The sequence below is a fragment of the Gracilinanus agilis genome, chromosome 1 (assembly GCF_016433145.1).
Source record: "Gracilinanus agilis isolate LMUSP501 chromosome 1, AgileGrace, whole genome shotgun sequence".
Lineage (NCBI taxonomy): Eukaryota > Metazoa > Chordata > Mammalia > Didelphimorphia > Didelphidae > Gracilinanus > Gracilinanus agilis.
In genome coordinates, this window is record NC_058130.1 from 405,375,461 (window position 1) to 405,389,186 (window position 13,726).

At 39.1% G+C, this 13,726-nt stretch overlaps 1 protein-coding gene across 2 annotated transcripts in view; it reads right to left on the minus strand.

Moving 5' to 3' along the window:
* The window catches only part of KATNAL2 (katanin catalytic subunit A1 like 2), a 74,524-nt gene extending 66,087 nt beyond the window's left edge, over positions 1–8,437 (minus strand). Inside the window, exons 1-4 of one of the 2 annotated variants that reach the window (XM_044657828.1) lie at positions 8,344–8,437; positions 6,513–6,546; positions 1,962–2,079; positions 1,344–1,436 (exon numbers count right to left, since the gene is read on the minus strand). In XM_044657828.1, coding sequence (XP_044513763.1) covers positions 1,344–1,436; positions 1,962–2,079; positions 6,513–6,546; positions 8,344–8,422 — 324 coding nt within the window. In that variant the 5' untranslated portion in view covers positions 8,423–8,437. Of the gene's footprint in view, positions 1–1,343; positions 1,437–1,961; positions 2,080–6,512; positions 6,553–8,343 lie in introns of both variants that reach the window. The other variant, XM_044657826.1, reaches the window with a different exon arrangement.
* Positions 8,438–13,726: the final 5,289 nt, after the last annotated feature.

Sequence of the window (13,726 nt, forward strand, 5' to 3'; positions counted from 1 at the left end):
CATTAAAAATAGCACTACCTTCCTAACTTCGACTATCTGTTGTCTGAGGGAGAAACAAGGTTACCATTTAATATCATGCACTTATCCCTGTATCCTGATAGCATTTCTAGAAGAAATAAAAATGAGTCTGGTAATTGCTCCTTTTTAAAAATTTTTTTAAAATATTTTTCCATGGTTACATGATTCACTTCCTCTCCCTCCCCCCTCTTGGAGTATGCTCCTTTTTCTAAAGGCAACTGAGGGAATGTCTAGGTCAGCATCTTCCTTTCCATCCATGCTTCCCCATCACCCTGCCCAAAGCCAGCCATAATGTTTCAGATAAAGAACTGGTTGAGGCATGTGATGAAAAGAGTTAGGGGGGCTGCATCTAACCAAGGTAGGCGAAATCAAGCGATGTATATCTCAGTTCTAGTCTCCTATCCAAATTATGCAGGCAATCCAAGGCAATTTTTCTAAACTATCCAGTTCATTCACATAAGGTTTTTTTTTTTTGCCTCAATTATCTAAGAGGCACCTCATTCTCTATCTCTATTTCAGTTTCACTGATTAAGGCTGGCTCCATCACAGGTTGCATAAATGAGAGCCTAGTCAAACCAAGAAAACAGGAAAGGGACTCTGAAGGAAATAGGAACATTTTAACTTTGCTATTGCTTAGAAAAGGCAGGAGATCACCCAGCAACATTTTATTTAATAAAACTCTCTTCTCTGCATAAAGGAAAAGAACTGTAAGAGTAGAAATGCAAAATAAAAAGATATGATTTACTATTTGTTCATAAGGGGTTTGGGTTTTAAAAGATTACTCTATTACAAAGATGAATAATATAGAAATAAGTTTTGAGTGATACTATATGTATAACCCAGTGGAATTGTTTGTCAGCTCCAGGAGGGGGGAGGTACAAGGGGAGGGAGAGAACACGAATTGTGTAACCATGGAAAAATATTTTTAAATAAAGAGAAAAAATAAATAAATAAAACTCTCTTCTGTCAACATCCCTTCAATTTGAGTCTCTTCTGTTTAAGATACTGTCTGTCAGTTAGGAATCTGGACATGGGGTAAACCTGATAGGGGAAGAAATTCCTATCAAGAACAAGATCATCATCAATTTTTCTCCCTTCCACTGTAAATTTAGATTCCAACATCAAACATAAAAGAAGACAATGTTATCAGGTCACTACTGCCAACTGAAGAAATAAAATACTCATAAAATAATATGAGACAATTCTACCAATAGTTACAACCTTGGTTATAAAGGACTAGCATTACAATGGAAAAGGTACCCTATTTAATATTCCAAAGCCTTATAAGAAATTTCCAATGATAAGGATCCCAGTGTTGGACTCACCCTTCTGGCGGAATTTTCACCCCCATTGCCTCTGATTCCTGATATATTTAAACCAAAGTCAGTACACTCCAAAGAAGCTGTATTATCAAAATCCTGAAAAAGGAAGAGTCACAAGGACAAAGATTCAGCTTTGATCACCGGCCCAGATGTACCCAGCACCCACTTATGCCACACTTATCATGTAACATTGTATATTAGGGTCACCTGTATTGGCGTCTTCTCCTACAACTGGGCGAGCACAGGGCTCTACACTCAGTAGGCAATTAATTTTTGGTGAATGAATAAATAATGGTCACATTTTCTCTTTTGGTAGCCTGAACTGATTCATTGAGTGTTTTTATAAAAACAAACTATGGAAGGGGCAGCTGAGTGGCTTAGTGGATTGAGAGCCAGGCCTAGAGATGGGAGGTCCTAGGTTCAAATCTGACTTCAGACACTTCCCAGCTGTGTGACCCTGGGCAAGTCACTTGACCCCCATTGCCCAACCTTACCACTCTTCTGCCTTAGAAACAATATATAGTTTGATTCTAAGACAGAAGGTAAGGAGTTAAAAAAAAAAAAAGAAAGAAAACATGGAGGGAAATGAAAACCCACGAGATGGGGCCATGTCACGTTCACCTGCTTGGCGATCTCCTTGTTGGGTGCTTTGGGCTCCAGGGACTTCCCGGATATCCTCTTTGACTGGGGCCGATGCAGGTGGATCCTAGGAAGATTCTGAGAAGTGTCACTCACCACCCTACGGTACAAAAAACCTTGAAGGGAATTATTTTAACGACTTAATTTGCAGCAGACAAGCCACCGGGAAGTACAGCGCCCCTGAGGGCAACGGAGTCCCATATTTTAAGAAAATCTTGGCACACGTCTGCCTCCTGCCCAGGCCCTGCCACCTTCCTCGGCCCATTCGGGTTCTTCAAAGCGGACTCCCAATGCGCTTCTTTCTTCCTCCCAGAACTGGCCCCCCTCCCTTCCCACTTTGATCACGCCTTTATTCCACATTCCCTTGACCTTTCTGCACGGCTTGATCCGGTGCATCTTAGTGCTTTTAAAGGTCCTTAAGATCTTGCTGCCTTTTCATCTATAGAGTAGGCTCCTGAGAGACAGAAATTGTGTGCTTTCTGCTTATTTTGTGTCCTGTACGCTCTGCTCCCTGGGAGACCTAGCACACTGCTGTATACAATAAATACTCAAAAACCTTTTTTTGAACAAAAATAACTTAAAACTAGACTCAGTAGTTACTTAGAACTCATAAAAGATTTTTTTTAGACCCTCGCTTTCTGTCTTAGAATTAATACTCTGTATTGGTTACAAAGCAGAAGAGCAGTAAGGGTTAGGCCATGGGGATTAAGTGACTTGCCCAGGGTCACACAGCTAGGAAGTGTCTGAGGCCATTTGAACCCAGGACCTCCCATCTCTAGGCCTGACTCTCAACCCACTGAGCTACTCAGCTACCCCCTCATAAAAGATTTTTTAAAAATTCTATTCACTGTGCTACCTCTAGTCATCCCAAAAGACTTAAAAAAAATTCTTACTAGTTATTCCTCAGAACATCTCTGTTATATTATTTTTTAAGTTATTAAACATTTATTAATATTCATTTTTAACCTGTTTACATGATTCATGCTCCTACTTTCCCCTTCACCCCCCGCTCTCCCCCCACCCATGGCCGACGCACATTTCCACTGGTTGTAACTTGTGTCCTTGTTCAGGGCCTATTTCCAAATTGTTGGTAGTTGCATTGGTGTGGTCGTTTCGAGTCCACATCTCCAATCATGTCCGCCTCAACCCATGCATTCAAGCAGTTGTTTATCTTCTATGTTTCCTCTCCTGCAGTCCTTCCTCTGAACGTGGGAAGCGTTCTTTACCATAAATCCCTCAGAGTGTGTTATATTATTTTTAAGAATTATAGGGGGCAGCTAGATGGCTCAGTGGATTGAGAGTCAGGCCTAGAGATGGGAGGTCCTGGGTTCAAATCTGTCCTCAGACATTTCCTTGCTGTGTGACCCTGGGCAAGTCACTTACACTAACTGATGCCACTTAATTGTATTTTTTACTTAATTTTTTATGGGAATTAAAAAGTCATATTCTATAAATTTGTATTTGATTTTATAGGAGACCTTGCCTGGTCTTCTCCCCTTGTTAAGGGCAAAATTGGAACCCAGGCCTTTAGGTCCCTAAACTGTGCTTTCCCTGTTATTTTATCCAAGCATAAGCAATCTGGGGCCTTTAAAGAAAGGTTTGTTTTTATGATCCAATTTTGAGGGGAAGAATACATATAAAAAACATACATGTTAAAGTATACACATGACATCCCTTGAATTTATTCTTTTGTTCTTCCTTTCTGAGCTAGTCCAAGTTTGAGCTTCGGTTAAAACACATACACGTGCACAAACACACAAAGAATATACATATTCTCTATATGTGTGTACATGTAGATATGAATACATATGTTCTAGCTAAAGCTCAAACTGGACTAGCTCAGAAAAGAAGAACAAAGAATATATGTGTATATAAAGATTATCTATTCTGTCTCTTTGTCTATCTCTATGTCTATCTGTCTGTCTGTCTCTCTCTCTCACTAACTCAGAAAGGAAGACCAAAGAATAAATTAAAGGGATATTTAAATTAATCCTTACATATTACAATTTATATATATTCTAGAATTCTAGAAGAATATACAAATATATATACACATATTCTAGCTAAAAGAACAAGCTTAGACTAGCTCAAAAAGGAAGAACAAAAAATAAATTCAAGGGATATTTAAGAATTAATTAATTTTTTAACCAATTAATTATTTAAGAAAAGTTTCACATCTTGATGACTGCCCTTTATAAATGAATGTTTATTGGGCACTTTTCCCTGATGTGAAAAAGAAAAAGCATTATAATTATGTGTACCCACTAATTTACTTATGAAAGAAATAAGGCTCTTAAATAATTCTCTTTAGGAACAGAAGCTTAATGGAAACCTAATTCATTAATTTCCTAACTGTTCTTCCCACCTTTGACATTGTTCATCCAGATCACTGACTGGCAGTCAAAAGCTGAGTTCATGTGGCAGAACTTCCATTTATCAAATAGGACTTGGAGGAAGTTCCTCTCCCTCTCCAAATCTGGATTTTTTTCATCTGTTAAATGGGATTATTTAAATGGAGTACTTTGCACTATCTACCTCAAAAGGTTGTTGTGAAGATCAAATGAAATCATGTGTAAAAAGTACTTTACAACCACAAAATTATATATATATATGTATACACACATGTATACATGTATGCCCATATATATGTACACATGTAAAAATGCATGCATATATCCAAAGTTAGTGTTTCTGGCCTTTATCTCATTTATATACACATCCTCACACAAACTGGAGTAGAAGCACTCCCAAGCTATCAAATCATCCAGCAGCCTTTTGCAACGACAGGGAAACAACAAACTCTAAAAACCCTCATCACTCAATTATAGAACTTCTTGCTGGAGTAAGAAATGCTGAGGAAGTTTTGAGCATGAATTTGGGTTGTAAATAATCAGAATTCACATGTGTTCCAAAGCCCTGCTTTTTAAAATGCCCCCTCACTGTTTCCTCTCACAAGTAGTTACCATTTATTACTATAGTCAGACTAGTTTTATGGAAACTATAAATAAAAGAATAACACTTTTGTCAAAACAATAAAACTGTTTCTAAAGAATGGCACAAAACTACACCAGCCTTAGGCAGCGTATTAACATGAAGCATTTCAATAGCACTTCCTATCAAACACATGCTCTCCAATCATTTTTATTAGCTCCCACAAGCAACCCTGTGAGGTGGGTGTAGCATATATCCTTGTTAAACTCCTCTTAGGCACTGGGAGGCTAGCTGGGTAACTTATATAAAGTCTCAGAATTAGGATATTTACTCCTTAAACTCAATAAAATAAACTACACCAACCACCTCACTGACAAAATCACTATGATACTAAATAATATCTTTTCACTTGCTTTTGGCAAAATTGTGAGGCCACTACAGATGTTCAAACTTTCCCTTCCTTTGAAGTTTAAACCTTTTAATAGCAAAAAGGAAGATTCAAACTTCCTTAAGTAGAGGAGTTATTATTTAATATACTCATATCTATAAAGATGCAAACTTGATGATAAAAAGCCATATTATCTCTTTAGGGTAGAGGTTCCAGAATTCTTTTTTTTATAAGCCTAATCTGGCCAAGGCATAGGGGAAGGCAGAGGAGAAACTCAGATCTAATGAAGAAAATGGAATGGGATGGATGAGTGTAGTGAATAATGCAAAGCAGGAAGGGTAAAAATGGTGGTACAGGACTTATCTTATTTTTTAAGCACATTTATCTATAATGATAAAAAGAAAAGAGAGATGTGATGAAGGAACTCACAGAAAATACTACAAACACAGAATAATTTTGCTATGGAATGGGATAATCTAGTACAGTGATGAGCAAACTTTTTAAAGAGGAGGCCAAAGGAAAGGAAATGCTCATCTGTTTCTAAGTCTGTTTCTAAGGCAACTCTTTCAAAGTTTCATTGTATTGTATCCTACTCATTGTATTCGTCAGATTAGGAATAATGTCAGTAGCCAGCAGGATAGAACATTTCAGGAGGCTGCATCTGGCCCACAGGCCATAGTTTGCCCATCACTGATCTAGGATAAGGAAGGGAAGGGAAAAGTCAGAAGGAATGCAGGGAACGTGGACAGATTCACCCTAGTAATATTGTGTACAGAGGAGTAACAAGAGCTGGAACTTTTGGAGAAGCTTGGCTGGCTGTAACATAGTAACTGTCATGCTAGTGTTCCCTCCCTGCTACAGTGATTAAATACTACATTACTGACCGGTCAGGATGTGAGACAAAGTCTCATGGTTTAATGGACTTACACAGAGGTTACTAGGCAAAGAACCTCAGTGACATTCCCTTGTGATCAGACTGATTCCTGGTCTTAGAATGAGATGGGATTGGGTTTGGGGGAGGATTCTATGGCCTGTCGAGCTCATATGCCATTGTAGGGCTGATTACTGTCAGTGACCATTCCTAGATGGGTCATCGGACTCTCATTCCAGAAGCACCTCCAATTGGATGAATAGGAATGAATGATTTACTCCAACCATAACGCCCCCAGGACAGCTGTAATAAGATATTCAGCAATAGTTACCATTCACTTTACCTTCTGAACTTTCCATTTCGAGGCATCTTGTTTTCTTCTGCTGGAAAGAAAATGTTGAGAGAGAAAAAAAAGTTTGACCAAATTCCAAACAAAAGAAAGAGTAATTCTGACATCTGAGCCTCCTTTTAAGAACTCAGTGTCTGTGACTGTAACTCTACTGAAATTTAGACTCATGTTATTCTTGGCCAATGATATGTGAAAATAAATTATCCTCTGCTATGAGGAAAGCTGAGCCCCTTGTGTGAGAGGTACCAAGGTCACTGGATATAAGACAAGCTCGGATCATGAGGGTCTTGGACCAGCTTTAGAACTGTCATTTTATGAAGTTGTCATTTGATTTCATTTTATTTCAATGTGACACTATGTCAAAATAGGAACCTTGTCAGATATTCCATGACATTTATCATGCTGGGTAGTTTTATCTCAAAAGAAGCAAAAATACCAATGTCAGAAATCACAGAATCGTATTGATGGATACCATTTGCTAATCTGGAACTAGTGGCCAGAATCCCACATCTTATATTATTCCCTGAAGATCTAGTGATTGGGATTCAACATGGTTTCTTCTTTGATTTCTGGACAGAAAAACGATGTTTTGATTTCTCTGCTGTGGGGGTAGAATTAAAGAACCTCTAGTGGTCCTTCTAACATCAAGATTCTATGATTCTGTGATACTCAGGCTCAGCTGTTCTGAGCTCCGAGTCCTCCTAGTTTTCTGGTCCCTGAATTAAATGTTCAAGTCTGTGGCTTTACAAGTCCCTTGTAAAGAGGACAATGATCTTCCTTGATTTATAATTACTTCCTCCACTTATGGGCTTTTAAAAGTCAATCTATTACTACAAAGCACAGGGTCCTGACTTTAGATACTCCCTCAACCAGCCTCTATTTATTGCTAACCTATACTGGCCCTATGTATTATATTGATTATTATTTCAATTGATAGCTTTCGAGAGCATTTCATTATCTATACATGAGCTATTAGCTTCACCAATGTCCATTTCCCTGCGACTTTCAAGGCAGCTAATAGGTTTTTCTATATAGCTGGAAAGATCTCTTGCCATATAAGCCCTTCCTAAAACATGCCTTTCCTTCTTTAATAGAAAGAAAGAACAATAGCTCTCATTTAGAGAGCACATTAACATTTACAAAAGTATTGGACTATGGTTTTCTCCATTTTATAGGTAAAAAAAAAACAGAGACTGAAAACTGAAGTGACTTTCCCTGGGTCACCCAGCTAGTGTCGGGGCCATGAACAGAACCCAGGTGTTCAGACTTTGAGTCCAGTGCTCTCTCTACACTCCACAGGGCTGTGAAGGAAAAGTGCCTTTGATCTCTTAAGAACTTCTTATGGTAAACTGGGATTCTCATTTTCAGTACTAAAGTGACCCAAATAGAAGGTGCCAGTCGGAGGCACACAAAAAAGTCCAGCCTACTACACTTAATTTGTACTATATTTGGGAGTTTAAATCAAGGAGAACAGCACCACGTGGTCTTCCTAATGTTATCTTTAAAAAAATCTTTACCTTCTGTCTTAGAATCAATACTGTATTTTTGTTCCAAAGCAGAAGAGTAATAAGGGCTAGGCAATGGGGGTTAAGTGACAAGACCAGGTCAAGCTCTGAAATGTCTGAGATCAGATTTGAACCCAGGACCTCATATCTCTAGACCTGGCTCTCCATCCACTGAACCACCTCGCTGTCCCCCTAATGTTATCTTAATGTTGTATAATAGGCAGAATCTTAATTGGGAATTATGATGCCAACCAAACACTAAAAATAAGAGTTAAGAGTCTTATTTCCCAAAACTTATATACATATATTTAGACACATACCAAATCCAGTTTCAACTGCCTTTCTGACAATTTTAGGATATTTCTGGAATTTTACAAAATAATAACTCTCATATTCCATCAGAATAGTTTCGAGATCAACATTGTCACAAACTTCAAAACGTCGTAAGCCTTGTTTGGTTTCTTGTTCCAAAGCATTGGCAGCATCAATATATCTAGCAATTTCAAAAGAAGCAGATCAGTCATTAACAACAACCTGGAGGAAAATAATGAAAGAAACGGCCATCACTGGCTCAAAGGTGGTAAGGGCCAGGCAATTAGGATAAATGATTTGCCCAGGGTCACACAGCTAGGAAGTATCTGAGGACAGATTTGAACCCAGGACCTCCCATCTCTAGGCCTGGCTCTCTATCTACTGAGCCACCCAGCTGCCTTTTAATGCATTCAAATGCATGCTGTTTTCTTGAAAAACTATATAGCTAACAGCTACACAGCCCTTGCCATGTGTTAAACATTTTAAAATTATCTCATTTGATCCTTTTTATAACTAAGTGAGATAAATGCTATTATTCACATTTTACAGATGAGAAAATTGAGGTAAGCTGAGGTTAAGTGACTCACCCAGGATCACACAACTAAGTAAGTATCTCAGGCTAGATTTGAATTCTGGTCTTCCTGACTTCCTGACTCCAAGTCGGTTGTTCTATCCACTGTACACCTAGTTGCTTATGGTTAACAATGCTGCTATTGCACACAACATTTCTCAAATGGTAAATTGAGAAATCTGACAATAATTTTTCAAGTTTGTCTATAAGCTATGTAAGAAAAAAAAACATTACTTTATAGTGATACTTGTCATTGACCAAAAAATGACATCATCCTTCAATCCTATGTTTTATCTTGGTGTTTTTTTTTTTACAAACTGAAGTTTTCAAAAGCATCTCATTATCTATACATGAGCTACGAGCTTCATCAATGTCCAGATTTCTATGATTTTTAAGGGAGCTAATAAACTTGCTAATATAACTAAGAGATCTATCAGTCAATCAACAAACATACATTAAGCACCTACTATGTGCCAAGCAAGATGCTAACTAGGGATATAAAAAAGAGCAAAAGATAGTCCCTGCCTTCAAGAGCTTCAATAGGGGAGACAAAGAGTAAAAAAAATATGCACAAACAAGCTATAGATAGGAAAGATGGGAAGTAATTAGTAGAGGGAAGGCACTAGAATTAAGAGAGTTTGGGGAAAGCCTCTGGTACAAGATGGAATTTTAGTTGGGACTTAAAGGAAGGCAGGGAAGTTAGTAGCCAGAGATAGCAGGAAGAGCATTCCCAGATTGGGAGCAGCCAGAGAGCATGTCTAGAGCCAAGAGATGGGGAGAGTCTTGTTTGTGGAACAGCCAGGAGACCAGTATCAGTGGGCTAAAAAGCTCATGTTGGGGAAGAAGACTGGAAAGGAAGGAGGGGGCTAGGTTATGAAGGGCTTTGAACACCAAAAGACTTTGTTTTTGATCCTAGTGGCAAGAAGGAACCACTGAAACTTACTGAGAGGTGGCAAGAGGCAGAGTGACATCATCAGATCCAAACTTTCAGAAAGCCACTTTGGTGGCTGAATGGATGGACCAGAGTGGGGAGAGACTTGAGACAGACAGACCTATCACCAGGCTGATTGCATTAGTCCAGGTACGAGATGATGAGGGTCTGGAGGCAGTGGTGGCAGTGGCAGAGAGAAGGGAAATACAAAAGATGCTATGAATGCAAAATTGACAGATTGTGACCCCCAAAAATTGGGCATGGGGGTGAGAGAGAATAAAGAGTCAAGGATGATACCTAGGTTGTACATCTGGGGGACAGGAAGAATTGCTGTCATCTTCTACAGTAATAGGGAAATTTGGAAGGGGTAAGGTGGGGGGGGGGGGGAAAGAGTTTAAAAAGAAAGTTATGAGTTCTGTTTTGGATATGTTGAGTTTAAGATGTCTTCTGGACATCTAGTTCAAGATGTCTAAAAGGTAATTGTAGATATAAGATCTGTCATATATCTCTACTTTATTCAACAAGTGTTTTTTTTCCTTTAAATCCTTACCCCCTATCTTAGAATGGATACTAAATATCATTTTCAAAGTAAAAGAGAGGTAAGGGCTAGGCAATTGGGGTTAAGTGACTTGCTTGGGGTCACAAAGCTAGTAAGTGTCTGAGGCCAGATTTGAACCCATCTCAAAGCCTGACTCTACCCACTGAGCCACCTTGCTGCCCCAACAGCCTTGGCTATTAAAGGATGAGTGGCTGTTTCCAAAAAAGCAAAAGAATGACAAAAATTTGCATTAGTTGGTTTCCTCAAAAGGCCACAACTGAAAGCAACTCCAAAATCCTTTGGACAACGGTAGGAATAAATGTAGAGCTTTCCCTAATGACTGTTTTGACAGAAACAATACTTATTTAGACATATAAATTCTGGCAGATGTATGTTTGCTTGTTCTAAGTCAATCACATAACTCTATAATAAAAACTTTTACATAACAATCAGTATTTAGAATCTTCATTGCAGATTCTCTACAGAAAAACTATTCAATGTAAAGTCTAATCTGTCTATACTAAATAGCACTACCAATAAAAATTATTTTTCACCAAGTTGCTGAGATCGAAATGCCTTTAAAGTTTCTTTCCATATATGTACTTTGAACCTGGAAGATATGGGAGAAGAGAGAAGCTTCCTCTCTTACCATGCCCTTTCAATCAGGTCTGCTTCACTGCAGTTTGGAAGTCTGTTGTCTTACAAGGTACATTAAAGCTGCTACATAAAAATGTAATCATTTTTAAAACTGCAAATAGCTCTGCTTTTATTTTGCCCAAGCAACTAACTTTTTAGGAGCTTTCTAAAGTCAGGTCAACAGTCAATACGGGTTTATTAAATACCTACTATGTTAGCACTGGGAATTAATTACCAAAAAATTTTTTAAAAGGCAAAAGATAGTCCCTGCCCTCAAAGAGCTCACAATTCAATGGGGGAGATAATATGTACCAACTGTGTACAAGCAAGCCAAGTATGAGGAAAATTGGGCATAATCAACAGAGGGAAGGCACTAGCATTAAGGGGGATTTAGGAAAGACCTCATTGTAGAAGATGACACTTTAGTTGGGACATGAAGGAGGCCAGGGAAGCCAGGAGATGGAGGTGAGAAAGAACTTCCAGGAATTGGGGGACAGAGGGGAGGGAATGCAAATGTACAATCAGAAGTGTGCCAGGAACAGGAGGAGGCCATCGTCACTAGTTCACAGAGTAAATGGTAGAGTATAAAGTGAAAAAAAGATGGGAAAGGTAGAAAGGGGCCAGGTTACAAAGGGTTTTGAATGCCAAAATGAGGATTTTAGATTTGATCCCGATGGTCACAGAAAGAAACCACTGGAATTTGTTGAATAGGAAGGCAACATGCACTTTAGGAAGATTAGTTTGACAGCTGCGTACAGGATGAATTCGAATGGGGAGAGAATTGTAAAAGCCAACAGGCTTTTACCATGATCCAGGGATGAGGTGGTGAGGGATGAGGCCAGGATGGTGACTGTGGTGCCAAGGGAGAGAAGGAACATATATATAGCACAGATGTTGTCAATGTAAAATCAAAAGGTTTGGAAATAGACTGTCTATTTGGGGCAGGGAGAAAGTAAGGATTCAAAAAAAATCAGGCCAGGAACCTGAGTGACAAGGAGGGTCATTCAACTATAATAGAGAAATTTGGAAGGGAAGGAAGCTTTGTTGGAAAAGATAATGAGTTCCTTTTGGACATGTTGAGTTTAAATCCAAGGATCATCAGTAGGGAGATGATAAATCAACCCATGGGAGCTGACGAGATCACCAAGTGAAATGGTTTAGATCAGTGGTTCCCAAACTTTTTTGACCTACCGCCCCTTTTCCAGAAAAAATATTACTTAGCCCCCTGGAAATTAATCTTTTTTTAATTTTAATAGCAATTAATAGGAAAGATAAATGCACCTGTGGCCATCACCACCACCCCCGGATCGCTGCAGCACCCACCAGGGGGCGGTAGCACCCACTTTGGGAATCACTGGTTTAGAGAGACAAATGATGAGGGCTCAAGCTTGAGTCTTGGGGGACATTTGCCATTTGTGGGCATGGCCTGGACGAAAATATATCAAAGGAAACTGATCTGACATAGAGGAGCAAAACAAGAATGGAAAGGTGAAACGGAAATCTATTGAGAGAATCAAGGAGATCAACAGAGCCAAAGGCTGCAGAGAGGGCAAAAAAGGATGAGGACTAAATGAATGTCATTAGATATGATTTCAAGAGATCCTTGGAAACTTTGGAGAAAGCAGTTTCTGTTGAATGGTGAAGTCAAAAGCCAGACTATAGAGAGTTAAGAAAGGAATGAGAGGAAAGGAAGTTGGAGGCATCATCATTTATAGATGGTCTTCTCAAGGAGTCTGACAGCCAAGAGAAAAAGGAAAGATATTGGAGAGGGGCAGAGCTCAGTGGCTCAGTGGATTGAGAGCCTTGCATAGAGACAAGAAGTCTTGGGTTCAAATCTGGGCTCATACACTTCCTAGCTATGTGACCCTAGGAAAGTCACTTAACTTCAATTGCTTCTCTTCTGCCTTGAAACCAATACTTACTATTGATTTTAAGACAGAACATAAGGGTATAAGGGAGAAGAAAAAGATACTGAACTATATAGCTACTGAGGATAAATGGATCAAGTAAGGATTTTTGAGGATAAGGGAATCATGAGTATGGTTTTGGGCAGGTGGGAGGCAATCAATGGATGGTGAGAGATCAAAGTCAACTATGAAAGTAGAGATGATAATGGAGGCAATCTGCTGGAGAAAAGTGGGTGGAATGGGATCATTTGTACTTGGAGAGGAGTTGATCTTGGCCATCTCTTCACATGGAACAAGGGGAGAAGGAGGAGATTGTGGCATAAGGCATCTGGATGATGTGGGATGCTGAGGAGAAAAGAAGGGACTCTCTCTGAATAGCCTCAATTTTTTCAGTGAAATGTGAAAGAGATTACTCAGCCGAGGTTTGGTTGGGAGAAGGAGAATCATGGAAGGTCTAGGAAGGGATAAAGAGATTTAGAAAAATTGTTGTGAAGAGTAGGATAGTGAATTAAGTAAAGAAGGGTAAAAGGATTGCCTTGCTTCAGCAAAAGCCCAGTTGGGAATACATATCAAAAATCTGTAGTAGAGGGAACTATAATCAGCACAAGTTTTATGATTTTCTCAGCATACCAGTAAGAGCAAACACAAAAAATGAGGAAATAATCCAAGGCTGAGGTTTGGCAGGGCAAGATCAACAATAGGGCAAGGGATTTGAGAGAAGAGGGCAGTGTAGTGTTGGACTAGGCTACCAAGGATTCAAGAAGGGGAAGGAAGAAAAGTGTTCAGGGATGGAAAAAACTAAGAGGTC